Source organism: Rhinolophus hipposideros (assembly GCF_964194185.1).
Source record: "Rhinolophus hipposideros genome assembly, chromosome: 21".
In the NCBI taxonomy this organism is placed as follows: domain Eukaryota; kingdom Metazoa; phylum Chordata; class Mammalia; order Chiroptera; family Rhinolophidae; genus Rhinolophus; species Rhinolophus hipposideros.
In genome coordinates, this window is record NC_138067.1 from 48,421,222 (window position 1) to 48,449,170 (window position 27,949).

Below are 27,949 nucleotides of genomic sequence, written 5' to 3' on the forward strand. Positions count from 1 at the left end.
GCTAAGAGGCCACATCTCTGACAGCCTGTCCAGCTGCCACTGTCTCCACCTGCCTGTGAGTCCTGTTCTTGTCGCCTGAGTCACGTCCTGTGTGCACCTTCTGCTGGCATCCTCAGCCTTACTCCTGAGGTGACACTCTCCCTGCCGCACCTTCCACGTCCTGCCCGGTCTTTCTGCTCAATGCAGAATGGACAGGGAGAGAAGGGGTGAGATGGGAAGGGACATCAGCTCCTGTGTCACTCATTGCCACCTGATCCGTAGGAAGCTGGACAGGATGGGGGTAACTGAGACCGGGCGAGACAAGCCCGGGGGAGTGCCCAGAGGCTCCAGTGACCAGTTGTCCAGCAGCATTTACCAAGTACCTGGACACAGTTCTGGAAGCTGGGGGTGGGGGCTCAGCACCAAATAGAAGCAAGTGAGGGTCCTCTGTGGTGGAACTTACATTGTAGTGCCAGAGTGCAGGCAGTAAATGAGGCAACTGAGCATAACATATGGGCCATCGAGCCAGGTGTGGCATGAGGCTCTGAGGTTGGGTGGTCAGGAAGGCCTGGCAGGAGCAGACGTGTGGACAGAGGCAGAAAGAAGTGAGGGGGACAGTTCACGACTGGGCGGTTGGGTGGGATTCACCTCAAAGGCACCAGGAGGGGTGGTGAGAAGTTCAAAGCCATTCTTCATAAGGGGGTTGGAAGGAACACCTTATCACAGCAGTCACTGAGTGCCTAGGCGTGCAAGGACTTTACACACACAGTTGTGTTTTCTTCACACCATCCCCATTGGGGATGGGGAAGCTGAGGTTCAGAGAGGCTCAAAGACCTGAGCGAGGTCACACAGCGATGGGGCTGGGATTGGAGTGTGGGGCTGCATCTTAACGTTATTAAGAAAATCATAAGAAAAATACATTTACCGTATTTATTGAAAAAACCCGCATTAAGTGGAGCTGTGCATTTCAAACCCGTGTTGTTCAAGGGTCACCTATACTCAATAACCGATCATAGTGAGTACGTGCCTTTACTCTTACTACTACAACCAAGGACAATGCCCTCATTCGATAAATAAAGAAAAAGGGACAGGATATGGAGCCAGACTGCGTTCAGACCCAGACTCTGACCGTACTTGCTGTGTGACTTTGGGCAAGTTTCCTAACCTCTCTGAGCCTCAGGGTCTGTGATGGTGAGTTTTACATGTCAATTTGGCTGGGCTCTAGTGCTCAGTAATTTGATCATACCAGAGTCCAGGGCTGGCTGTGAAGCTAGTATCTACCAACAGCTGACTATAAAGATTATTTTTGTTAATGTGGGTGGGCTTCACTCAATCAGTTGCAGGACTTAAGAGTAAAGACTGAGGTTTCCCAGAGAAGAAAAAAATTCTAGTTTAGGATTACAGCATCAACTTCCGCCTTGGTTTCCTGCCTACTGGCCTGCCCTATGGATTTTGGACTTGCCAGACCCACAATTGCAGGAGCTAATTTAAAAAACAAAATCTCTAGGACTTATACTCATACATAAGTATACTTGAATATATGTACTTATATGTGTCTATATATATATATAGACACATAGGACATATATGTATAAATAAGATATTTATACAAGATATATAATAGGATATATGTGTAAAGGAAGATATAGCTCGTTTCTCTGGAGCACCCTGACAGTCTGCTTAAGGTTTGTATTTAAACATTTCCTTCTCCGATCACACTCTGAAATTGCAGCCTCCCCCCCCCGCCACACACACACACACACACACACGCACGCACACACACACACACACACACACTTCATATTTCGCCAATGTGCAGACTGCAGGCTGTCTGAATACTGATCTTTCTTTGTCACCTGTTTCCTTCACTAGAATGAGAACCGACCTTTGGACCTTGTCAGTTTGGTTCACTTGGTTTCCCTAGGACTTAGAAGAGCACAGTAGTGCTCTGTAAGTGTTTTTGAATTAATGAATCAGCAGCAGGCACTCCATAAATGCTAGCCAACTGGATTATGAATAAGCCAGTGGGCTTTCCCAGGCACCAGCCCATTACATTCCAGACCTAACATATTCCATGGTGACCTGGATCCGACTTGGATCCCTCAGCGCCCCACCCACAGCCCCCTGGAATGGGGAGGCAGGGTGAGCAGGCTTAAGATTGGCAGATCTCAGGGCTCTGGGGCATAGGGACTGCCCCAAGTTGTCTGGTACCTGCCCAGGGAGGATGGGTGGGTGGAGGAGGACAGAGGCTGGAGTGTGAGACAGAGGAGTTGGGTGGGTTGTGGGCTCTGGATGGTTTGGTTTGCATCTGGAAAGCATGCTTACAGAAAATTGTGTGGTTTCCTATCTCTAGGAATTAGCTAGCCCTGGGAGGGGAAGTCTCTCCAGGATCAGCAAGGCCCCCAAATGTCAAAGCATCAGAAAGTAAAAGCCACTGTTAACACACCATTGCCCCAGCCCGAGCCTGTCTTCCCACTGGCCTCTGTGGGTGCCTAGAGAAGGCTCCCCACCAGCGTTTGGCCAAGCAGCAGCCCCAGGACACTCCTGTTTGGCTGCTGTCCCACCCATGGGAACCCCGGGAACCCCAGGAACTCAGCACACCTGGCCCCAGAATATCAGGCTACCTGCTCCTCACAGCCCCAGATTCCTGGCCTGGAAATGGTCATACCAGGATGTAGTCGCACAACAGCCTAGCCAAATGTCCCTTCATGTCTTTCCTTAAGGAAAGAAGAGTTTGTGAGATTGTACCTTTCTGGGACTCTGTTCCATCCTTGTGTTTACACCTTATGTCTCTCTGTCTGGTCCCCAAAAGATGGTTTGCAGCCAAAGACGGGTAAGATATCTCACGGGAGATACAACCTAAGCCAGGCGGAACCGAGTGGGGACCCCAAATGAGCTGCCTTGGATAGGTATGGGAAGGGGCCTTGCCTCCCCTTCCCCCTGCTTGGGAAAGTCTGTTGCCGGCTCTGGCTTTTCCCTTGCACCTGTTTCCACTTCTCCCAGCAGAGTTGTTACAACGTGAAAGACTTGATCCTGAAAAGGTACATACTTTAGGTACAAAACATCCTGGGACCTTGTGCTTCCGTTAACAGACAAAGGGTGATTGGAACAAACATTTTTCTGTTATGAAGTCTGAGCCTCACAGACCGTGTAAGAAACAATGTTGCTTTCTTGTAGTTGTAGACCTATCAATAAAAACCTCCAGCCAGCTTTATTCTGGGCTCCAGTCCTCTGAGACTGAGAGACCCCTGGCCTTCGGAGAGATTTAACTGCATTAAGTCTCTGGTTGTTTCTTGCTTAAAAACTTAACCCAAACCGCCCCTTCTCGCCTCCTCACTGCCCTTGTTGCGCGGGACGCGACACCAGGAGGCTGGGCCCCAACCCACAGCCTCACAGATGGGGGAGAAGGCCCCTCCTGCAGAAACCCAGTAAGACAGCAGGAGACCCCAGGCAGGGCTGTTTCAGAATTACAGGAGAAGGGGCCGGCCCTGTGGCTCAGGCGCCTGGAGCTCTGTGCTCCTAACTCCGAAGGCTGCCGGTTCAATTCCCACATGGGCCAGTGGGCTCTCAACCACAAGGATGCCGGTTCAACAGCGCCCCCTGCAACTAAGATTGAACAAGGCACCTTGAGTTGAGCTGCTGCTGAGCTCCCGGATGGCTCAGTTGGGTTGGACCGTGTCCTCTCAGCCACAAGGTTGCCGGTTCGACTCCCGCAAGGGATGGTGGGCTGCACCCCCTGCAACTAGCAATGGCAACTGGACCTGGAGCTGAGCTGTGCCCTTCACAACTAAGACTGAAAGGACAACAACTTGAAGCTTAATGGCACCCTCCACAACTAAGATTGAAAGGACAACTTGACTTGGAAAAAAGTCCTGGAAGTACACACTGTTCCCTAATAAAGTCCTGAAAAAAACAAAAACACGACTGTTTAAAAAAAAAAAAGAATTACAGGAGAACAATACTGCCTTAGATCACAGACTAATCCCTGTATTACTCCCCCACCATGCTAGGTGGAATTCTTGTGAAAATAAAGTGCTTTCTGTCAAGCAGGCACATTATCCAATTATGCCTCACCACACCCTTAGTAATATTTTTATTATTTTACTATTGATAATATAATAGAGCTCTATTATCAATAATGAATAGCAAATAAATATAATGATGGTGCTCTATTATTGTGAATAATGAAATAATACATAAAATGTTAATTAATAAATGACTAATTAATCATTACTCAGAGCACTATTAGCCGGATTTTCATCTGAGGAAATCAAGGCTTAGAGCATTTTGCTTGAGATCATGGAGGTGGATAGCCAGACTTCTTATGTGCAATGTCTCTGTTTTCTAAACAGCACCAAATTCCCATATTTATTTAAGAAATGCTATTTGGGGCAGGCCCAGTGAGGCCACACCAACTACACTTGCATGAAGAAACAGATTTGATTCAACACCTGGTCTGCAGAATCACAGGCTCTGGGATCAGTGGGTCCTGGGTTCAGTCAGTGGTTCCGCCACTTACCAGGTGGTGATGACTGAGCTCCTTGGCACCTCCCCATCTGTTACATGGGGATGGTGCCTGTCCTCCAGCACGGGGTGGAGACGATTGGTCAGCACGGACCAAATGCTGTAACAAACCCCACAGACCTGGCGCTTTATTCCAGCCAATCAGCAGGAGTGTCTACTCCACGGGGTGACTCAGGAATCCAAGCTAACCCCACCATCTTCAACCCACCACTTCTGGAGATGCCTGGGGGCTCGAGAAGGGCAGTGGCAAAGGCTCAACCATTTCTGGATCATCCCTCCCTTCACTTTCTGTACGGTCTACACCCCCTCCTAGATGGAAGTGGGAAATGTGGTCTCTGGCAGGATGACTGCATCCCAGGACCAACCACACCAGGAAGGTATGACAGTGAGGCATTTGGGGGGCGCTGGCCCTCCCTGCCATAGAAACAAAACACATAGTGGGAGCTCAGTTTGTGCTTGCCAAACCACATAGACATCGCTACAGTTATAAAAGGTCAAATTTCTAGCCATTTGAGGATGTCATAGATTGAACGTGTTCCCCACAAATTCACACCTTGAAATCCTAACACTCAGTAACTTCAGCATGTGACTGCATTTGGATATAGGGCTTTTAAAGGGGGTAATTAAGGTTAAAAGAGGTCATATAGGTGGGCCCTAAACCAGTGACTGGTGTCCTTGTAAGAAGACAGACACCAGGGGTGCACTGGGCACTAGGGACAAATGCGTGAAAAGGCAGTGAGAGGGTGGCCATCGGCAAACCAAGGAGAGAGGCCTCAGGAGAAAGCAACTCTCCTGACACCCTGACCTCAGAATTCTAGCCTCCAGAACAGTGAGAAAAATATATTTCTGTTGTTTAAGCCTCCCAATCTGTGTTATTTTGCCATGGCAGCCCGAGTGAACAAATACAGTGAACAGAGTAAGCTACAAAAAGGTCCTGCTGGGCAAAGCTTCCTGGTATGAGACGCCCAGGTCGTGTAGTGAACAGGCAGCCGCGGAACAGAGAATCACGTTTATTTCATTCTCCATAAATGCCAGACATGCAGATCCCGGTGGCCCTGAAGCAGGTGGGATTCAGGACCAAGGACAGTGGCTGGTCTGTCTGCACCACCTGGAGATGAACGAGCCTTCCTATCCCAGAATCCCTCTGCTTAGCACAGAGGAGCCTACCTTGATGGAAGCACAGAGGGATCATGAGACCACACAGGGACTTTGCCAGAGCTCTCCAAGAAGAGCGGAATTCCCACAAATAACGGTTTGTTGATGGCTAGGGTTGGCAACCTTTTTCTGAGAAGGGCCAAATCGTAAATATTTTATGCTTTGCAGGTCACACGGCCTGTCTCACATTCTTTTCAGGTTATTTTACAACCCTTCCGAAATGTAAAAACACGCTTACCGTTCAGGCCACGCAAAAGCAGGTCTGGCCCTGTGGGCTGTGGTTTGCCCGCACCTGATTCAATTTCTACCACTGGAACCCACAACAATTTTAGGGGCCTGATGGAAAACGAAAATATGGGGCCCTTGGTTCAGAGATTAATTTCAGGAGGGTGACAGCAGAGCATGAAAGCGAGTGGGCCCTGTATGGTTGTACAGCCTTGAAGCTGTGCGTGCTGTTGTCTGTCCTCACTGAATTCTCAGGAACATGGCACCAGCCTTGTGGGCATCTCATGATATCCCTAAGTACCTCTCAGGAAAGTAAAGGCTGAAACTTGGCCACGACCTCAGGCCCATTATCCACGGCTCTGTTGGCAGTTATCTGGGGGGTTATGTGGGTGGGGGGAAGGCAGTCTCCCCGCACTGTGCCCCCCGGGGGGCACCTCCTCAGCCACGTGGGTCTTCTGGTGGCAGGGAGATTCCCAATCTGCCTGAAGGCCTTCCCACACGCCTTGCACTTGGATGGCTCTCCCCGGTGTGGATCCTGCGGTGCGCCGTCAGCGTGGGCTGGGGCCGAAAGACCTTGCCGCCCTGCGTACACTGGTAGGGCTTGTCGCCCATGTGGAGTCGGCTGTGCTGGACAAGCGTCCACTTGCGCACGAAGGCCTTGCCGCACGTGCCACACTGGAAGGGCCTCTCGTCACTGTGAATGGCCTGATGCTGGAGCAAAAAGGACACCTTCCGGAAGGTTCTCCCACACTAGCTGCAGTGGTACGGCTTCTCGCCCGTGTGGACCCGCAGGTGGATGGAGAGGTGCGCCTTCTGGCTGAAGGTCTTGCCACACTCGTGGCACTCGAAGGGCCTCTCCCCGGGGTGGGTGCGCCGGTGCGCCACCAGCTGCACGTTCTGGGGCAAGGCCTTGCTGCAGTCCGCGCAGCGGTGGGGCCTCTTGCCGGGGTGCGTCCTCTCGTGCAGGACCAGCGCGGACGACGTGGGGCAGCGCTTCCCACAGCGGCCGCGCGCAAACGCCCTCTCCCGGGTGCGCCTTCTGGCGAGGCCTTGCTGCAGTCATAGCACTTGAAGGGCCGCTCGCCGGTGTGGACGCGCCGCTGCACCGTGAGGCTGGCACGCTGGCCTTGCTGCACTCGGCACGCGCGAACGGCTTCTCGCGGGTGTGGACGCGCGGGTGCACAGCAAGTGCGGCGTTCCCGCCGAGGCGCCTCCCGCACTCCGCGCACGCAAACGGCTTGTCCCGGCACGGGCGCCGTGGTGCTGCGCCAGCGCTGCGCCCCGCGCGGAGGCATCCCCACACTCGCCGCACACGCAGGGCTCCCTGCCGCCCCCGGGGGCTCTCCCCACCGGGATTCTGAGGGCCACACTTGTGGGGTCTCCTCCCTTCCGCAGTTCCTGACTGGGGGTCTCTACGGACCCTTCCTGAACGCCTCCCGGCCTTTCAGGACGCGGAGCCCCAGGGCAGCCACCTCGGGGCTTTCCGGGGCCAGCCCACGGGGAGCTCCTGCAGGAACAGATTCCGGTAGGTGGTCCCACTCGTGCCTGGACTCCAAATCTGAGACAAAAAACAGGACTGAACCCTCGTCACCTGCTCTCGGAGCTGGGAGAGGTGAGGGCTGCAGGCTGAGAACGCAGAGAAGCCCCGCAAGCCCTTCCCAAGGGCTCTGACTAAGGCCTGGCGCTACAGACTTCCTTCGCCACTCCTGACCCCCAGGTAATGGTATCTGGAGGTGGGGCCTTGGGGAGGTCATTAGGGTGGAGCCATCATGACGGGAATCGGTACTCTTATAAAAGGGACCCCAGAAAGCTTCCTCGCCCTTTCCCCCATGTGAGGACAGAGGAGAAGGTTAGGCTGCGAACCAGGAAAGGGACCTCCCAGAACCCCGCCTTACCCGGCGAACTCAGGTTCCTTAAGTTCTCTAAGGTCTCCAGCATCACATCCTGGTACAGGGCCCTCTGAGTCAGTGCCAGCTCTGCCACTCCTCCTGGGTGAAGTCCTCCGCCACATCTCTGAATGTCGCCAACTCCTGCCACCACAAAGATGCCTGGTTCACCCAGGTCCTGGACTGAAGGAGCAGGGGAGGGGGGCAGGGAGCCAGCTTCAGAGGGTCACCCCAGGGAAATACCCCCACCTATCCCCAGCACAGCACCCGGCACATAGTAGGTGCTCAAAGGAACATCGGCTGTGATTATGATGACCATCACTTTACAGGACTGAGTCTGATTTGGTTAGGGGTTTAAGGGCTGCACTGGGGCCCCCAAAGACACCGCAGGTTCAGTGATTCTCAATGAGGACTTGCAGGATAAAGTCTACTCACAGGTGTGACTTATTACAGGGAAAGGATACAAAGAACCATTAGCAAAGGGACAAAGTGTGGGCCAAAACCACCAGAATCCTCTCCCAATGGAACAGTGGGAACTCTCCCAAAATCCAGGTCCCCAGATGCCAGCCAAGGGTCAGCCTCTCAAGGACAAGCAGTCTCAGGTCTGGACATCAACTGTTTTCTGCACAAGGGCCAAACCCCACCAGGGCACAAGAAAAGTAATAATGAATGTTGGGAATAGCAGCTACCACTGATTGAACACTTCCTCCACACTGGGTGCCATTCCAGGCCACAGGTACACATTAACACATTGTATTCTCCCAACAACCCTATCAAGTGGGTCCTATGAATTTCCCTATTGTACAGATGAGACCCAGAGAAGTGGCTTAACTTGCACAGAATCCCACAGCAGGAAGGTGGTGGCACTGACATTCAAACGCAGGCAGCTGGTCTGGGCGGAGTCATGCTCTGAACCCCTACACTACAATGCTTCTCTGTGGAGTAAATATCTGTGGGCTAAAGCAGCCCACCCTGACGCCCCTCCCCACGTTTTCTTTTCTATCTTTCTTTTTTTAAAACACAGAAAGATAGTGACACGTAGGAGCTGAGAACACCAGCTCTGGGGCCAGGCTGCCTGGGTCTAAATCTAGTGACCTAACCTCTCTGCAGACGGTCTGACAAAGGGTTACCCACAGGCTCCCAGATACCGTGGTATGTCCTTCCTTCTACGGGATGTTTTGGATACCCATCCATATCACTGTGTATGCGGCTTGTTGGTCCTTGTTGCTATGGGTCGTTCCGTTGTGTGAAAAGACCACCATGCATTTGTTCATACATTCTCCCTGCTCTTGGTGAGCGGCTGCGTGATTTCCATGAGCCCTCCCACAACAGAGGTAGAAAGTGCACATCAGCCTCCAGGGAGACATACCTACCAGCTTCTTTGGGCCTCAGTTTCTTCATCTGCTCAGTGGGGATAACAGTACCCACTGCAGCTGGCATGTCCCATACTTTGAAACACAGCAGATAAATTGTAGACATTTAAAGGCATATGCAGCCTTTAATAGAATTCTAGGTAATCTTTTATCACAACAAGACACCCACATAATTATTTAGACAGATTGGATGGCTACAGCAGCAAATTTCAATTATTCTAATGCTTTAATAAATGTGGTACATGTGTATTAAATTCAAGCTTCTTAATCTAAAAATAAATAAGTAATGGCATATGCATACACTGTGTGTATAGAGTCCATGCACATTAAACCAATGGATAAATAAATAAAGCAAGAAAGAAGCGCAGAGCTAAACAAAGGGGTAACCAGGCATAGTATTAAACATCGTATTTGTAAGTAAGAAAGGAAGGAGAGGAAATAAGAAAGCAAATAGCAGATAAGTCCAGTCCTATGGTTTTATATGGCACTCTTCTCCCAAAAGGGGAGGCTGAGCCCAGAGTTCCACATGTACTGACTGAGTGAACAGCACGTCTCTGCTCTGTGCCTGTGTTGGAAGCTGCTGTAGGCCTGACTTTTTTTACATCTGGACCATTTCCAGGTTCTCATTGTTATAAATGAGAAATTGCATGAGGGCAGATCTGTGTTTGGACCTTGAATCCTGTCCGAGGATGACTTTTCCCAACTAGGATATTAATTGGTACACTCGTCTGCATTTTGGTTTCCTTCCATCAGGTCTTAGAAGGGAAATTACAGGTTAGAACAGACAAAGGCTGTTAAGATTTTTGTTTAAATGTGTATTTTGAGATCACTGTTGTTAGAAATATTACAGAGAGATCCTGTGTACCCTTCTCCCAGGTCCCCCAATGCTATGCAAAGCCAGTAGGGTTTCTGAGTGTGAAAATGACTTTTTGACTCCATTATCCCCAGATCTCCTTCTCAGAGATCTTGGCTAATGGGAGAGTGGGAAATGGGTCACACTGGTGTGTTTCCTTACGTTTAGTTGATTAGAAGTAAAAGAAATTCTTTTCAAATGTGATTCGAGTTTTCAGCATGTCCATGCCCTTTTCCCCACTGACCTCTTGGTGCTCTCCACTTTCCATGTCCGTTTTTATCAACTTGTGTGTACCGTGGAGGTTAACCTAGCCTCACTGGCTGTGGATAAATTTGTTCCATTTTGAGGGGACCTTCTGTTTCAAGTCAGCAGGTTTCAGGATTATAAACCTGCTGCTTGGGATTTGATTTTCTGATATTCCTCTACTTTTAGGCTGAAAACACTTGAAATGTCCAGCAACTGGATCAACATTTACCAATGTTTGTCTGTCTCTAAGTTTAGGCTTTGCTGTTTTGTACTGAACCCCACCACAACCAACACACACACAGACACAGACACAGACACACACACACACACACACACACACACACTCACTCCAGGTGACAGGGACACGGGCCCTGGAGGGAACTCGGGCAGGAAGAGGCTCATTCTACTCTCTGGCCTCCAGCCTGAGCCACCCACCAGAAGGACCAGGGGACGACACTACTCACCAGAGCCTCAGCCAGCAGCTTCACAGCCATCCTTTCACTGCCCATGGTGACCAGGAGACAGTGGCCGAGTCTGGGGGGCCGATGCGGCTGAGGAGGGAAGAGAGATACAGAAAGAAAGGACAGTGAGGGACCAGGCCTAGCGCTGCCTCTGGATGCGTACACAGACACACACACACACACACACACACACACACACACACACAAAACCTCCCCCACACCCCACTGTTCTCATCCACAGAAATACAGAGACCAGCAGACATATCACATGGGCTCACACCACCTACTTACCCCCGGTGTGGCTGAGGAAGTGGGGAGTGGGGTGCCTCTCCTAGGTGGGACCAGACCCAGGCCCACTCTGCCTACATAGACACACCCACCAGGCCTGGAAACAGGATCCATCCCCAGGCCCAAGTGGCCAAGTCCCTGCCACTGCCCCAGGGCCCAGCTTACACTTGGGGTCCAGCTCCACTACCAGATATAAAGTTCCCTGCCGACGAAGGTCCAGCAACAGAAAAACCAATTCCCAGCTGGGGAACCACCCCATGATGCCTCAGCTTCCTGGTTGAGATGTGGGGTGACCGTCATCCCTGACCCAGCTTTTGGGGCTCTGGATGGAACAAAGTCCTCTTTCCTCTGTGCTGACCTGGGGCTTGCCTGTGACCATCCTTTGACACTTTTCACCCTGGGCTGGTGAACTGTGAGGCTGCAGGAGCCAGATACCTGGGTTCTAATCACAGCTCTGCCACTTAAATGCTGTGTGGCTTTGGACAATTGACTTAACCTCTCTGTGCTGTTTTCACACCTGGAAAATGTGGATAAGATACCCACCTCATGGGAATGTTATAAGGTTTCAACAAGTGAGTAGAAGTAAAACACTTAAAACCACACCTGTCATATGGTAAGGAATATATACATGTTTTATTATTACTGTTATTTTTTACTGACAGCATCTGTATTTTGATGTTTTCCCCACTAAACTCCGGTTCCCTTTTTTTTAGCCTTTATCTCAAGATTCTGCACGGGATTTGGCCCATGACAAGCCCACCTCTTTTCTATTATGGTCAAATATACATAACATGAAATTTAGCATTGTAACCATTTTGAAGTGTGCAATTCAGTGGCATTTAGGACATTCACAATGTTGGATAACCACCTCTATCTAGATCCAAAACTTTCTGATCACCCAAAAAGGAAACCCCATACCCATTAAACACTGCCCTTTCCCATGCCCCATCCCCCACATTCCCTGGCAACCAGCAGTCTGCTTTCTGTCTACATGGGTTTTCCTGTTCTGGACATTTCATACAAATGGAATCGTATACCTGTGGTTTTCTGTGTCTGGCTTTTCTCACTGAGCACATTTTTGAAGTTTATCTGTGTGGTAGCATATCAGGGCTTCCTTCCTTTTCATGACTGAATAATATTCCACTGGGTGAACAGGCCACATTTTATTGTCTATTCATCAGCTGCTGGACATGTGGGTGGTTTCCTCCTTTTGGCTACTGTGAGGAACGCTGCGATGAATATGTGTGGTCAAGCACTTATTTGAGTCAGTTTCCAGTTCTTTGGGATCTAGACCTCTGGATGGAATTTCTGGGTCCTGTGGTAATTCTGCGTCAACTTCGTAAAGAACTGCCAAACTGAGTTTCCATAGAGACACCAGGCCCTTTTAAGTTACAAAAAGAAACTGGAAATACGAAAGTCGAGGGGGACAGGAACTTTTAGGGTGTCTGCCCCATCCCAGTCAGATTTGGGGTCTGAAAACCTTCATTTTTAACTATGCCCCCTTCCCGCCAGGGACCCCGATGTAGCTCCAGGTCCCCGTCAAACTCTTGTGATCACACCCCCCGATTTTAAAAAAGAAAATGGAGCCCAGTGGCAACTTCTGGGTGTTCATTTTTAAGTGATCTACAAGTACCACAGTAGAAAACACCGTATGCTCATGATACAAGATAGAGAACATATCTATGTACAAAATGTGTGTACCCCATACGCATGTACTAGATAATACTAAATACCGAATATACAGGTATATAAGGCGCACATGTGCGTGCGCGCACACACACACACACTACAACATGTTTACAAGTACACACACGCTGAGTGCCATATATACGTGTATATGAGATGTAATCACACACTAAATGTATATACCTATTAGTACATATAAGGTAAATGTGAACTTATATACATCACTTGTATATAAGATGTACACACACTAAATATCAGGCATATAAGTGGCCCGATCACACACTAAATACCACATATATGTGTATATAAGATATATGTGATCTTGTATCTGTGTGCTATGGTGCTAAACACAGTGTATACCAGGATGTAACGTGTAGTCTTGAACCCTAAATATAATACTATATATATACATGCATGAAACATATACGTAAACAGATTATACATAAATTAACATTCTGGATATTATATACATGGTCATACAAACTTTACACACAACAAATACCATATATAAATGTAGATGAGGTATGTAATCAATTGTATCGATAAGTGTTATCGATTGCTGTGCACAGACTTATTTTCAAGGCCTGATACGCAAGACACACCACCACAAGCCGGGATGAAGGGGTTAAAGAGTTTTATTACAGAGTGAAAGTAAGTAAGACAAGACAGAGATTAGGGGAATATATCATCATACCACTAACAAGCAAGGAAGCAATTCATCATACCACCAGGGCCCGGTCAATTAGAGTCGTAGAAACAGCACCGGCCCTTCATCAGCAGGAGCGAAACACCTTACAGCAGCCCAGGCGGCCGGGGAACAACTACTGCTGCTGCTCCGCCTCCGCTTTCTGGGGTTTTGAGGACTTCACTAACAACAGCGGCAAGGAGCCAATAAGCATACGTGTTAACAACACAAGGAACTGGTCTCGGATCTGGCTAGGAGCTGGGGCCAGTCCTTGGTATGAGATTAGATGTATCAGAGCTCAGCCCACCTGTACCAAGGCGAAGGCCAGGCTCCACATCCTGTAAATATTTTCTTGGTCCTTGGGAGGGTAGCCAATCCTTCCAAGGCCAAGCACGTATCCCAGCCACTGAGAGTTTACATCCCCAAATGTTCCCAGGCAGACCTTCATATATTCTATTCCTTACATCAGTAAATACCGTGTACCCTTGTAAATATAGTATATATATGAACATATACTAAATACTATATATACCTGTATATAAGGTGTATGTATACACTCATTAAATACCATAATTACACTAATACACGTAACCACACCAAGAACTGATATATACGAGTCTTCTACTAAACACTTTATTTCATTGACTCCAAGCGAACAACGATTGAAAGAAACCATGATTTTAGCTCACTAAGGAAAAAATAATCTGCCAATTAAACCACAACATACCATTAGTGGTAAGACACATCCTAATTTCGGAGATGTTAAACTGTGAAAGAAATGCATCTCAGAATTAAGTTGAATCACGGCTCTTTCAGTTCAGACCCAGAATCACAAGCGCTAACATTCCCTGGTTCCCCCTCATTGCATGGCCTTGGTGACCACTGTTCTGACAGCACCCAGACCGTGGATCCCTACTGCCTTGGTTTGAATCCCGGCTCTGCCACTCCCTAGCTGTGTGTCCCTGAGCACACAGCTGTAGAAGAGCTTGTCGGGTTGTGGTCCCTCATCTTGGTTTCCTCACCTGTAGAAGAGCTTGTGGGGTTGTGAGGTCTTACTAAGTTGCACTAACTCTCCCACAGGTGTGGGGCCTTTTCTTTTTGGTGCCTCAGTTTCCTCATCTGCAAAAACGGGGGTGGGGATCGTAGCGCGTACCTGATGGGGCTCCTGCAAGGGTTTAACGAAGGGGTGGGAGTGGGGTCTCTGCAACTTCAGCACCACCCGGCCCAGCCTGTGAATCTGAGCAGTCTTTCCGGGGGCGGCCCGGGAATCTGCATGTGACGAGCTGGGGCGATGCTGGCAGTGTGGGCGCGGGTGGACACAGTGACCCGGGCTCCTGTCCAGCCCCCGCAGAGGAGATACACGCTCCGAACGGCCGTTACTGCCCTTACTGTTACCTAAAACACAGCAAGAGCAAACGCAGCTCCGAAGGTGGAGTCCCGCGGACCCACTGTCCCGGCAGGGAAACTGAGGCATGGAGGGAAAGGGCGAGGCTTCAGCGCCCTCCGGGTGCCCTCCCCGCGATCTGGGATGCGTGGTCCTCTCCCACGACGAACACTCCACAGGCCAGTGAACCCGGCGTGCGGGGCGGACTCACCGGCGCCCACGCAACTGCAGCTTGATTCCGACCGTGGTCGGTCCGGGAGAGAGCATAGTCTGCGCCTGCGCAGCCCGGAGGATCCCGCCCCGCCCCCTCGCCTCGGAGGCCACGCCCATCTCCTTGCTCCCAGAAGCCTCTGCGTACCAGCGGGAGGAGGGGGGTAAAAGGGGTGGGAACCTAGGGAGGACGAGGGAGAGTGGGGAGGAGCGAAGGGGAGGGGGTTGGAGCTTGGAGAGAGGCGTGGGAGGAAAGAAAGACGCGGGAGGAAAGTAAAGAGAGAAAAGAGGGTGAGGGGTGAGAAAAGCTAGGAGAGAGAAGGAAGGAGAAGGGGAAGCAAGAAAGGATAGGGTAGAGGAGAGGGGTGAAAAAGGAGAGAGGGGAGGGCGAAGCAAGGAGGGAAGAGGCGGGAGCGGAGGAGAAAAGAGGAGTAGGGGGAAGATACGGGGATGAAAGGGGGAATCACCTCGACGGTACTGCAAAGATCAATAGGCAGAAGGTGATTGATTAGAACCGCTTTGAGAGCAGAAACTCTGCCGCCAGTTCTGGAGTTCCAATCCCAGCTCTGTCCTTGGACCAATGTGGTAATTTTCTGATCCTTGCTTTCCTCATCTGTAAAGAGATTGTAAGGAAACGGGTCCCATAGAGCTGTTGTGTGGGTTACATGAGTTAATTCACATAACGTACTTAAAACAGGAGTTGGGACCCTCTAAAGGAGCACTGTCCAATATGGTGGCCACTGGCTATGCGTGGCTGTTGAGCACTTGACATGTGGCTAGTGTGGGCACGGAACTGAATTTTCACTTGTGTTTAATTTTAATTGATTTAAAAGTTCATGGTTACCTGGGGCTACTGGCTGCTGCATTGGACGGTGCATCTCTAAAGCCTTAGCTATTTACTATACATACTAAGCTTCCGTTGTATTTTCTAACAGTGTGATGCATCCTCTTAAAAGCCACAGCAACAATAATAACACTAGCAGCGCTTATTGGGTCTTTTTTAGGTGCCAGGGCCGTCCCAAGTACTGGCGTGGATTAGCTCTGTGAATACTCGCCGGCAGGCCCTGTCACTGTACGTAACAACCTTACTATTAGAAGCGTGTATTGAGCATGCACTATGTGCCAGGCCCCCTGAGAAACTTTTGACTCACATACTATGTCATTTAAGTTCAGGAGGAGAGAAAGGCCACAAGACAGGGTCAGTACCATGGGGGAAGCACGTGGATGCGTTTTTGTCTCTACTTGGATCTGAGCTAGAAAATCCTGCAGCTTGTGGAAAAGGGATGGCCAGAGCAGAACGTGCCTATCCTGAGGCCGCAGCCACCGCCTGGGCCGCACCACCGATGTATAAGCTGGTTTTGTTCTGTTTTTCTTCATTACTCCTTTCTCTTCCTTTCCCCCTCCCCACTTTCCTTTCACTTTACAATTTTTTCTCATTTTGGATATTAAAAACGATCACGTGGTTTTTGCAGCTCCTGTTCTCCGGAGCTGCATTCTGTTTTCCCAGTCCTTGAATCTGTGTTGTCCTTGTGGCTTGTGCTGACGAATAGAAGAATACGGCAGCAGTGATGTTGTAGGATTTTTGGAGGTTAGATCTTCTGATTCTGACGCCAATTCCACTAAGCAATCCTTTGACACCAGCTGGGTGGTGGAGACACTGCCTACCCAGAAATAGCATCAGCTATTAGCACCAGCTAACCAATACACCTTCCCTGATGATCTTCCGACTGGCATTACCACTACTAATGTATAGGAGCCTGTCTTACCTGCTACCTGGCCCATCATGGGGAGTGTCTGCGCACTACTGAGTTTGGGGATCTTAACTATATGAAGAGGGCTCATCGTTCCCCCAAACTCGTCTCCTCTTCTTCCATAGCTCTAAAACCCCTAAGTTTAGCTGCATTTCCCTTGCAGCCTGGTTTTGGCATGTGACTAAGTCCTGACCAACAAGGCGCAAATGGCAGCACCAGGTGATAGCTCTCAGGGGTGGACTGCTACATCCAAATTCTGATTTGGCCATTCCCCTCTTAAGGAATCTTGGGAAAGTGACTTATGTTCTCTGCACCTCAGTTTCCTAATCTGTGTAATGGGGATAAGGACAATATCTGCCTTATAGTGTTGTTGTGAAGAACACATGAACTGATAATACATGGAAGCATTTAAAACAGTTCTTGGCACATAGGAGGTTCGATTATGTGTCATCATTATAATAATTTTATAATCACTTCTTAAGATTGATGTGAGGTTTAAATACAACCATGCTCCAGGCCTGTGATCAGAGCAAATTTCCCTGGGGCTTGTTGGTCTCCCAAGACCAGGGAGAAATATTAGCAGGAAATTATATCCATCCATCTCCCCCTAACCCCACCCCACCAGCCCACCAGTAGTCTCAATAGATTTTCCATATCCTTCATCATTGATACTCATTAGCCCAATAAACATTTTCCAAGGCATGAAAATTCATAGGCGGAATTTTCCTTTTGCCTAAGTTTCTGTAAAGAGCTGCCTAGATAGAGAGAATGCTTATTTATAGGTGGTCACCTGCTTTCCAGAGAGGTGGAAAGAAGTGGAGGAGAAGAGGAGTGTGGGGACAGAGCCAGGAGTGCAGTTTCCAGTCTCTCGGCCTCACGTGGAAAGGTGCTGGCTCAGGTAGTAAATGGCCATCAACTGTGACTGGATGGCCATCAGCTGTGGCTAGTGGGCTGTCAGCTGTAACCAGTGAGCCATTGGCCACTAATATAACTGCTGTGGCTACACTAACAGAAAATGGGGCCTAGCAAGAAGATGGTGGCTGAGCTCCAGAGCTGGCCAGGAGCGGGCAGATTGCAGTTAGCAGGGTGGATTGCAGCTAGCAAGTGAGGTTGGTTGGCAGAAACAAGTGGATGGTGGGTTGCGGATTGTGTTGCTCCTGGTTCCTGTGTCTCCAACCCAGATGCCAGTGGGACCATAGTAGTGTGGCTTCCCTACCTATGGCTCCGTGGGTGTTCCTTTTTGGCCTCACCGTGTCCTGCGTTCTTATGTGGGGAGCGGGAGCTGAGACCCCGCATGCTGCCCTGCAAGACAAATGGAGCAGAGAGCAGGGTCCCCCGCACGACAGGGAGGCAGGTGTGAACTTGGTGTTTTTTTCACTGCTGCATTCAGCGTGGCACAGGGAGGTTGATGTGACAGACATGTGTGGAAAGGGGGAGGGGGGAATTTGGTCAAGAAGGAGCCTGAGTTGTTTCTTTTCTTCCCCCTTAGTGGTGGGGAGAGGCAGTCCTAAGAAATAAGAAAGTGGATGCCTCACATGTGAACACCTAGAATTTCTGCATCCTTTGAGAAGCAGGAATCTCAAAAGACAAGAGGCTTCAGGGTGAACAGGGAATCATTCATTCAATAAATATGTGAGTGCCTCCTCTGTGCCAGACACTGTTCTAGGTGTTGAAGATCCAGCAGTGAGTGAACTAAAGCCCCTTGTGTCATGGAGCTCCCACTGTTATTAATAACTTCCGAGCATGATCAATGGCGATGAGGTAGAGAGTGAAAGGAGAGGCTATCTCAGCTTTCGCAGTCAGGGAGGACCTCTCTAAGCAGGTGACATTGGAGCAGAGCTCCAGCTAGTAAAGAGAAGACAGCTGTATGGATATCGGGGAAGAGGGACATTGTCCTCAATCCAGGGCTTATGGAACTTTGCTTGGAAGAGAAGAAAAATTGGCAACACCCAAGGATCTGTCCTTAGAAGGTTGGCTAAATGTTAGGATTCATCTGGTAAAAAATGGTAAGGAAGAGTGGGACAACCAAGATGGCGCAGTAGATAAACACTGTGCTTACATTCTCTCACAACCACATATAAATTACAACTAATGGAAAAACAACCATTATTGAGAATCACCTAAAATCAAGCTGAACGGAAGCCTTTCAACTAAGGACGCGTAGAAGAAGCCACCTTCAGACTAGTAGAAAGGTCAGAAGTGTGGAATGGGCTGGTCCCATACGCACATGTGACCATTAAAGATTGGGAGGGATATTTTGCCTGTGGGGGTCCCCCCATTCCCCAGAGGGGTGAAAGGTCCCAGCCCAGGGTTCTACTGCCAGGGAGAGAAGTTCCCATAATTTCTGGTTGTGAAAACTAGCAGAGATTGTGACTGAGTGAGACTGAGGGACGCTGCATTCCCAGGTGTTCCTCTTAAAGGGACTGTGTGCAGACTTACCCACCAACAGAATCACTCATGCTGAGCTTCAGCACTGGGCAGTGGCTGGAGAGGCAGCAGGGACAGATGGTGGGGAACTGAGTTGTCTGGCTTGGGATGGGGGCTGGAGAGGTGGCTTTCTCCTGGATGGAGGAGCTGACAGAATCCATTGTTTCTTTGTTGAGCCCTCCCCGTTCCCAGCGTGTGAACAGGTGGCCGCCATATCTGAATCTCTGCTGTTTGTTCGCCATGCCCTGGTGATTGGAGACCTGGCCACACCCGACTTTCAGGCTCACCCAAGCCGCTTCCTGTGACTTTTTCACGCAGACCACCTGCCTTGGCTCAAGCTGCAGACTCTCCTAGGGTCTCTCAAAAGTTCACAGAACCCAGACAAGCAGCATCTGGCTTGGGCAGTACCTCTGGCTGAGCAGCCCTAAGTGCGGCAAGTGGCAGCCAGCCTTGGTTCGAGGCTTGGACACTCAAGGTGTTTCCAAGCACAGAAAGCACAGCAGCAAGCATCTGTAGATTTCTTTGTGGCTCCTGCCAGGTGGCCCCAGGTGGGGCACAGGCTGTGACTGAACTTGACCTACAGCAGATCCCCTCCAGGGTAGTCCTGGGTCTGGCACCCTCAGTGGCCAGCTTCAAAATGAGCTAGCGGGGCGGCCAGATGGCTCAGTTGGTTAAAACACAGGCTCTTAAAAACAAGGATGCCGGTTCAATTCCCACATGGGATGGTGGGCTGTGCCCCCTGCAACTAAGATTGAAAACGACAACTGAACTTGGAGCTGAGCTGCGCCCTCCACAACTAGAATGAAGGACAACGACTTGACTTGGAGTTGATGGGCCCTGGAAAAACATACTGTTCCCCAATATTCCCCAATAAAAAAAATGTTTTTTAAAAAATGAACTGGAGCATTACCCATCCGTGTCCAAGTATGACACACCCAAGGGGCAGATTGGGCAGGCACCAGAGTCCTGCTGAGACAGCTCCTGCTCTGTAGGGTCAACCCCTGCACAACTCCTCCACTGCAGTCAAGGCCAGTCCTCACATCCAGTGAGCCCGAGGGTCAGTCCCTCCCATTGATGTACAATTATCAACCAAGGCTCAACTACAAAAGGAAGGCAGACACAACACACACAAGGGACACACCTGGAGTGCACAGCTCAGGTGACCAGAAAAACTGTGCCACGGAACCCCACAGCGTACCTATTACTAAGTCCACTATATTAAGACTGGAAGACAGGCCTACCTAATACATAGGAAAAAACAAAGGGAGGCAGCCAAAGTGGGGAGACAAAGAAACATGTCCCAAGTAAAACAAGAAAGCATAGCTCTAGAAAAAGAACTAAACAAAGTGGAGATAAGCAATCTATCAGATGTAGTTTCAAACACTGTTTGTAAGAATGCTCAATGGTTATAGGGAGAACTTCAATAAAGAGACAGGAAGCATGAAAATGGGGGAGGAAACCATGAAAAAGAACCAGTCAGAAATAAAGCATACAATAATGGACACAAAGAATATATTACAGGGAATCAACAGTAAATTACATGAAGCAGAGGATCCAACCAGCAATGCAGAAGACAAGGTAGCAGAAAACACCCAACCAGAACAGCAAAAAGAAAAAAGAATCCAAAATTTGAGGAGAGTTTAACGGGCTTTTGAGACAATATCAAGCGTACCAACATTCACATTGTAAGGGTACCAGAAGGAGAAGAGAGAGAGCAAAAATATGAAAACCTATTTGAAGAAATAATGACAGAAAACTTCCCTAACCTGGTGAAGGAAATGGACATACAAGCCCAGAAGGCTCCGAGAGTCCCAAACAAGATAAACCCAAAGTGGCTAACACCAACACACATCATAATTAAAATGCCAATGGTTAAAGACAAAGAGAGAATCTTTAAAGCAGTAAGAGAAAAGCAGTTAGTTACCTACAAGGGAGCCCCCATGAGACTGTCAGCTGATTTCTCAACAGAAACTTTTCAGGCAAGAAGGGAGTGACAGGAAATATTCCAAGTGATGAAAAGTAACGACATACAACCAAGATTACTCTACCCAGCAAAGCTATCATTTAGAATTGAAGGACAGATAAGGAGCTTCCCAGACAAGAAAAAGCTGAAGGAGTTCATCACCACCGAAGCAGTATTACAAGGAATCTTAGAGGGACTTCTTTAACATGGGGGCAGGTTAAGGATGGGTGAAAGGGGAAGGGATTAAGTAGTATGAATTTGTTGTTACACAGTAGTCATGGTGATGTAGGGTATAGCATAAGGAATGTAGTCAACAATATTGTAATAACTAGGTATGATGCCAGGTAGGTACTAGCTCTATCAGGGTGATAGATGGGAATGGGGTTGGGGACAGAGTGAAAAAGCTGAAGGAATTCAGAAATACACATTGGTAGTTAATGTAGTATGAGGAATATAATCAACAATGTTGTAAAGATCATGTAAGGTGCCAGATGAGCACTAGACTTATCAGGGGGACCACGTTATGGACTGTGTCCAACGCACTATGCATCTGAAGCTGAGTAGAATAATACTGAATGTCAACTATCGCTGAATATATGAGTGTATGTAGTCACGGGATGTGGAGTACAACACAGGGAAGGTGGTCAATGGTATTGTAACAGCTATGTAAGATGTCAGAGAGGTAGGACTTGGGGGGTGGTTATCACTTTATGAGGGGTTTAAATGTCTAACTATTATGTTGCTTTGTACACCTGAAACTAATTTAAAAATTTGAGGAAAAAAAAGAAATGGTAAGAAAGAGTTTAATATACTGACATGGGAGGAGCTCTGAGTTACAGCATTAAATGAAAAACAAACAATTGACAACAGTATATATTGTACATTCTCATTTGTGTTCTTGAAAAGTTATACACACACACATGCAGTAGTATAAAGAACACTGCTACTTCTGTATATTGTTAATCTGTTGAGATGTTTCTGTGAAAGTTGGCAAATGGCTGCTGGCTGAAGGCCCTGACCCCTGCCCTGTCCCCTCTTACATATCACTAAAAGGATGCTAGTTGTTGGTGATTACTTGGACTGGCTCCTACTTCTGTACAGGTTGCTAATTTATTGAAATGTTTCAGTGGGAGAGACAGAGCAGAACTGAAACTGGGAACTTTCAAAAAGGAATGACAAAACACTGCAAGCCTACAGGACAGTATAGCAAGTAAGAGAGCTTGCCTCCCGTGTGTTTACCACTCAGAACTATTTGATTCTTTTTAACTATGTAGGTACATGCCTTCTGATATTAAAAAGAAGTTTTGAGCCACTGTACATCTCATGTTAACATTGTATCCCAATTCTTTTCCATTTGTTTGTTTTATCCTTATCCTTTAAAAAATTTACCCATTTTCCCCCTTTGTTTATTCATCATTCACTTAAGAGCTTATTTTATAAAAGCACTCAAAAGGGACAAAAGAATATATGACAAAAATAAAGTGGTTCTCTTTTGGCAACCACAATTATCAGTCCCTTTTGGAGCCTTCAAGAAATGCTGTAGGTGTTCACACACAGACATGCGCACACACATGCATCTCATCTGAGCCTAACAGGGCCAGCAAACAGGGAAGGGTGGGGCTGTCTTTCCCCTTGGCGGTGGTCTGGATCCACAGGAGGGCAGTGTGGGTTTCCCTGGCAATCAATCATCTCTCAAGGATGTTAAGAAAAGACAGTTTTGCCTGCCCTAGAATGCACCTGGATCCTCTCAGAGAAGAGGAGTCCAGTGGCCACCAGGGAACCGGCAGAAGGAATCTGACACTGCCCCCCCAATCCCTCCTCCAGCCCCCATCTCTGACTGGGATGGGAGGGATGTCTCTCCTGGTGCTGAGAAGCCTTCAGAATTCAGCTGCCTGCCCGCGAAGCAGGACAAGGGCAGGCTTTAGAACCAGTGGGTCTCAGGTCTGAATCCCAACTGCTCACACTGGCTGTGTGAATGGTGCCTGCTGCCTACCAGCCATTAGGAATCAGCGGTGAGCAAAACAATTCACATCTCACCTCTCAGAGGGCGCTAACCTTATCTGATTCCTTTTTTAAAAATTAATACTTTGTTTTATTTCTCAACAGTTCATACGTAAATACATTTTCTTTGTCAAAGGTCAAAACAAATCGATAAAGCAAGATTTCCTGCTGATCTCAGTGTTGAACTCATCTCTGCCCTAGAGGTGAGTGACTGTTGTGGATTTGGGGTTTTCTGGGGGGCACTTTTCTTTTTCACTTACATGTGTATCTGTGCCTGTAGAAATAGATGTAATTTGTGTCGCACATCTAGAAATGAATGCATTGATTCTGAGCCCCACTTTTCTTACTCATAGAATTAGCCCAGCTAATAGTACGCATCCCGTAATTACAATATCATATGTGTATGAGCCTCTTACTGTGAGATCTGCATTATTGTTTTTGAATAAATTGTAATAATTTAATCTATATGTCATATTTCATTGATGCTAAGGTGTACTTTATTTTATTTTTACATTGTAACCTCTCTGAAATATGTTTTAAAATCATCAATATCTTTGGATTTTTAAAGTTTGTTTCTTCTTTAAGATGTTAACTACAGTGGTACCTCGGTTTTCAAACGTCTCCATTGACAAACATGTCGGTTTACAAACGCTGTAAATTTTATGGATCTATGGTGTCATTAGATAGTAAAATTCATGCTAAATTTGCAGTTTTAGGAGTTGATTTTAAAGGTCTGGAACGGATTAATCCGTTTTGTATTACTTTCTATGGGGAAACCCTGCCTTGGTTTTCGAACGTTTCAGAACTCAAACGGTCTTCGGGAATGGATTACATTAGAAAACTGAGGTACCACTGTATATTCTATAAGCAATACACATGGAAGCAAAATTGTCACATTCATGGCATGCGATAGTCAGGAGAGTAATTAATTTGTACCTTGAGATGAACCAAATGTAACAGGGCCACCCTGCCTAGTCCTGGTTCCCAAATGATAAAACATTAATCCCTTTCTGTAAGCCTGTAATCCTTAGCAAAACCATCTTTATCCATGAGTTTTACCATGCTGAGATTTGACGATGTGTCATGAACTTTCTGGCTGTGATAATCATTCAATATAATTATTGGTTTTTCATCATGAATGAACAGGTGCAACCTTGATAAACTTGGTAATCTGTGAGCTTTTTATTTTAAATATCTTTTGCATTTTTAATTGGCAAGCCTTTACACATACATCTATGGAAAGTATCAGACATTCTTTTTTGTGATATTGGGTTTTCCTGTAAGTGATGTCACACTACATCAGTGGTTTTGCAAATTGCCTTTTTTCATGCAATGATGTGTCTTGGAGACCTTTCCTTATCAGTTCATAAAGATAGATTTTGTTCTGTAAAATGAGGGTAATGACATTACCCACCTGTTGTGAGGATACAACAAACTCTCAATAAAGGTCACTTAATTAAAAAGATTATGTCTTTAGAAAGTTAACTCCATCAATCATACAACAGAAAAGCCCTGTTGGGTGGGGTGGACAGGAAGGTATGTATTTCTCTAAGCAGACTTGGCAGCTCTCTGCCCTCTTATGATTTTACTTCATACACTCCAACTGACTGGATGCTTCAGGTTTTAGGCAACCAATTGAGCTTTCTTAGTTCAATCATCCTTCTTTATTTTTTTTCCCCTGAAGAATAAACTGACGAATTTTCAGTAGTAGTGAAACAAATAGGTTTTTGGTGACTAATTATCCTGAGTTAAATTTTGGTAGTGCCATTTCCAAGTTGAATTTGGACCTCTCCCAATGGGTCTGAGGCTCCCAAAAGATCACCTTTTGGAAATAACTTAAATATCTGCCAGTTGGGGGAAGGGTCACAATAACTATTGCATTCACACAGTGGGATTAATTTTCAATAGTTGTTAAAAAGAATTAAGTAGATTCTTCTCCTTGTGGGATCCTTACTCAACAGGAGTCCTTGTTTGGTGCCACACAACTCCATAAAAGCATAGAAAAGTAGGTAAGAGCCAGATTTCATTGGATCTAGCTGATCAAAGAGCTCAAATCAGAGCCTCAAACCTCCTGATCCTTGAAGAGGTGTGGAAATCATCCTCTTAAGGGAAGGGGGTATGCCTCAGGCATTCTGGGTGTCTTACAATATCCAGCAAATAGTGGGTGTTTTATCAATGTCTGTATCTTGAGTGATATTGTGTCCCTGGTGACCATATCTTTGGGAAGAACATACTCACTTATCCACTCATCAATCCCAGAGTGGTTAGATTTTATGCCAGGAGCTCATTCTTGAAGACCTTGCATAATTATAGTTCAAAACCAATCCTAACAAAAGATGGTTGACAAGTCTCTTCACCAGCTAAAATGATACTAAGATGACAAACACAGTTTACAATTTACAGAATTGATCATATTTTAAAGTGTGGATTTTTGAGGAATTTTTAAATTGCAAAGCTTGTCATTTCAAAATATGCCATCCAAAGCTCATGATTTCAAATGTTTATAAGTCAAGTTAGCATGAAATATAGCCATACTATATTTATATAAATCTACAATGATGTCTTTCTTGTGACCCTCCCACCTCACAGAATAAAAGTTAGAGCCTTGTTAATAGCTCATATATACCTAGATAGCACTCTCCTATTTCCCCCAATCCAAGGCAATCATCATCCTGAATCCTGGGCATACCTTTCTCTTATGTTCCATTTTTTTTGTACATTTCTCCCCTCAGAGATGTTTTGGAAACTCTGTGTTAATAATTTCAGTCGGGTTATAGCTAGGTCCTGCCATTCTAAGAGCCAAACCTGCCTCTTAAAAATGACTCTGCAGTTTTTGCTCTCATCTGCTTTCATCCCACAGTTCCCCTAGCCCAGAGTTTTGTTTCCAGGTAACAGCAGGACTTTTCCCAGGTGGATGGGTTGGGGGGGGGAAGGAAAGAGAGAGAGAGAGAGAGAGAGAGAGAGAGAGAGAGAGAGAGAGAGAGACCTCACCATCTAGTCTGCCTAGAGATTCAGAACCATGGACAGTTCTGGCCCCTCAGACTGGCCCCTCGTTCAGCACCACGGACAGATCTATTTGAAGGGGTTCGGCACCGTGGACAGGGGTTAGGCACCACGGAGAGATCTATGTCAATGGGGTCCAGAACCATGGACAGTACCAGGAGTCACCTTTTCCCATGGCCTCTGCTAGATGTCTGTTCTCTTCTGAGAAGATTCCTGAGACCCCTCCCTGACCCTCCCCAAGGGTCTCTCAATGCTGGCATCTCAATAATCCAGGCTCTCCTGGTTTTAACCTCAGAAACGCAGGCATTGAATACATAATATACCCCAAAGAGAATTCTGGATTGTCTCCATACACACAAAAATACATGACCCTACTCAGTGCACTACAGGACACTCAGCTGCTCAGGCTCAAAGTCCAAAAGTCTCCCATAAGTCTTCTCTGCCTGTCAGCCCTCACATCCTGTCCACCAGTGATTCCTCTCAGCTCCATCTCCAAAGTACAGAGGGTGCCAAAAACATGTATACACGTTTTAAGAAAGGAAACCTGTGTTAAAACTGTAATACTCAATATATATTGACAACAAAAGATGAATACAAATCATATTTGACTTCTGCAATTACAAGAGGTGCTTGAAGTGGTTACCATCAGCGTTCAGACACTTCTGATTACGGTGAACTACTGCTTGAGCAACGTTGACCAGAGTGTCCACTTGTGTACGTGTTTTTGGCACGCCGGTGTGTTCTGGACCTGTCCACGGCTCTCCAACCCCACTGCCATCACCTCACTCCCTGCCACCATCAATCTCACTTGGTTTATTGCAACAGCTTCTTAACTGGTCTTCCCATTGTATCTATTGCCCCTTCTAGAACACACCGAACACCGCAGTTTCAGTGATGACCTGAATATGTAAATTAGATTAGATGCTCACACAGTTCCATGGCTTCCCAACTCACCTGCAATAACATTCAAAAATGTCACTTTCAGGACAAATGCGGCTTTCAGGACCCTGGGTGTCCTTGCCTGACCAATCTGGACACACGGGCCAGGCAAAAATATCTGCCTCAGACAGAGAAACAGGAGAAGGATCACTATCCAGAATATATAAAGAAAGCCTAAAATAAGTTATAGAAACAAGTAGAATAATTCAGGGAGGGTACAGGCAATTCACAGAAGAGAAAAACACACTGATCCACAAACATGTATATTTGCTCCACCTCACCAGTAAGCAGGGAAATGACAATATGACTGAAAAGGGAGATGTTTTTTTCCCCTTCATCTATGGCTTTGTCAAAAATTTAAAATTTTGATGTAGCCTCCACGAGGGCAACTTGGAGGTAGTCACATTGTCAAGGTGAATTATAATGATAATAAGAGCAGTTATTAGCTAACAGCTATTAATCTGTATATAGGCATTATTTATTTTTCACCTTCACAGCAATCTTGGAAGGTGGTTTGCATATTATTCCCACTGAACAGAATGGGAAACTGAGGCACGGAGCTGATAAGGACACACTAGTGGCAAACGGCAAAGCCAGAATCTGATCCTAGGGTCTCCAGACTGCCGCACCCCGGCCCTTCCTCCTCCCTCACCCACCCCGCACACCGTTTGTGGACCACAGAACCGCCTCGGGGTCTGTGCGAAGTCGTTGCCTTAACCAGACGTGGACAAACCTCCGTGCCCATCAGCGAGGGATGGAGGTCTCCTCCCCCACCGTGGCCTGCCTCACCGCGAGCAGAGCACCACACCCCCGCCACAGCACTGCAGGCGCCTCGTCATTGTCGCCCCACCGCTCCGCTCCCCCACCTTCCAGCAGGCGCAGGCTCCCCAGGGCGTGGGGGACAGGCGGG

At 47.6% G+C, this 27,949-nt stretch overlaps 1 protein-coding gene across 1 annotated transcript; it reads right to left on the reverse strand.

The window, feature by feature from the left end:
* Positions 1-7,662: 7,662 nt before the first annotated feature.
* Positions 7,663-14,986, reverse strand: LOC308490584 (uncharacterized protein). Its single transcript, XM_081033046.1, has 3 exons — positions 14,515-14,986; positions 10,706-10,792; positions 7,663-7,913 (listed from the first exon to the last, which is right to left on the reverse strand). Exons 1-3 carry the CDS (start codon positions 14,833-14,835, stop codon positions 7,848-7,850), a joined length of 474 nt encoding a protein of 157 aa, XP_080889172.1. The 5' UTR covers positions 14,836-14,986; the 3' UTR covers positions 7,663-7,847.
* Between the last annotated feature and the right edge of the window lie 12,963 nt (positions 14,987-27,949).

Bases quoted from the DNA above. Each gene is read 5' to 3' on its own strand.
- LOC308490584 (XM_081033046.1), bottom strand. From the start codon at position 14,835: ATGCCTCAGTTTCCCTGCCGGGACAGTGGGTCCGCGGGACTCCACCTT. The intron at 10,793-14,514 runs GTACGCGCTACG...TTCCCTCCTCAG, and splicing joins CCTTGCAGGAGCCCCATCAG to CCGCATCGGCCCCCCAGACT. The intron at 7,914-10,705 runs GTGAGTAGTGTC...TTGTGGTGGCAG, and splicing joins AGCTGCTGGCTGAGGCTCTG to GAGTTGGCGACATTCAGAGA.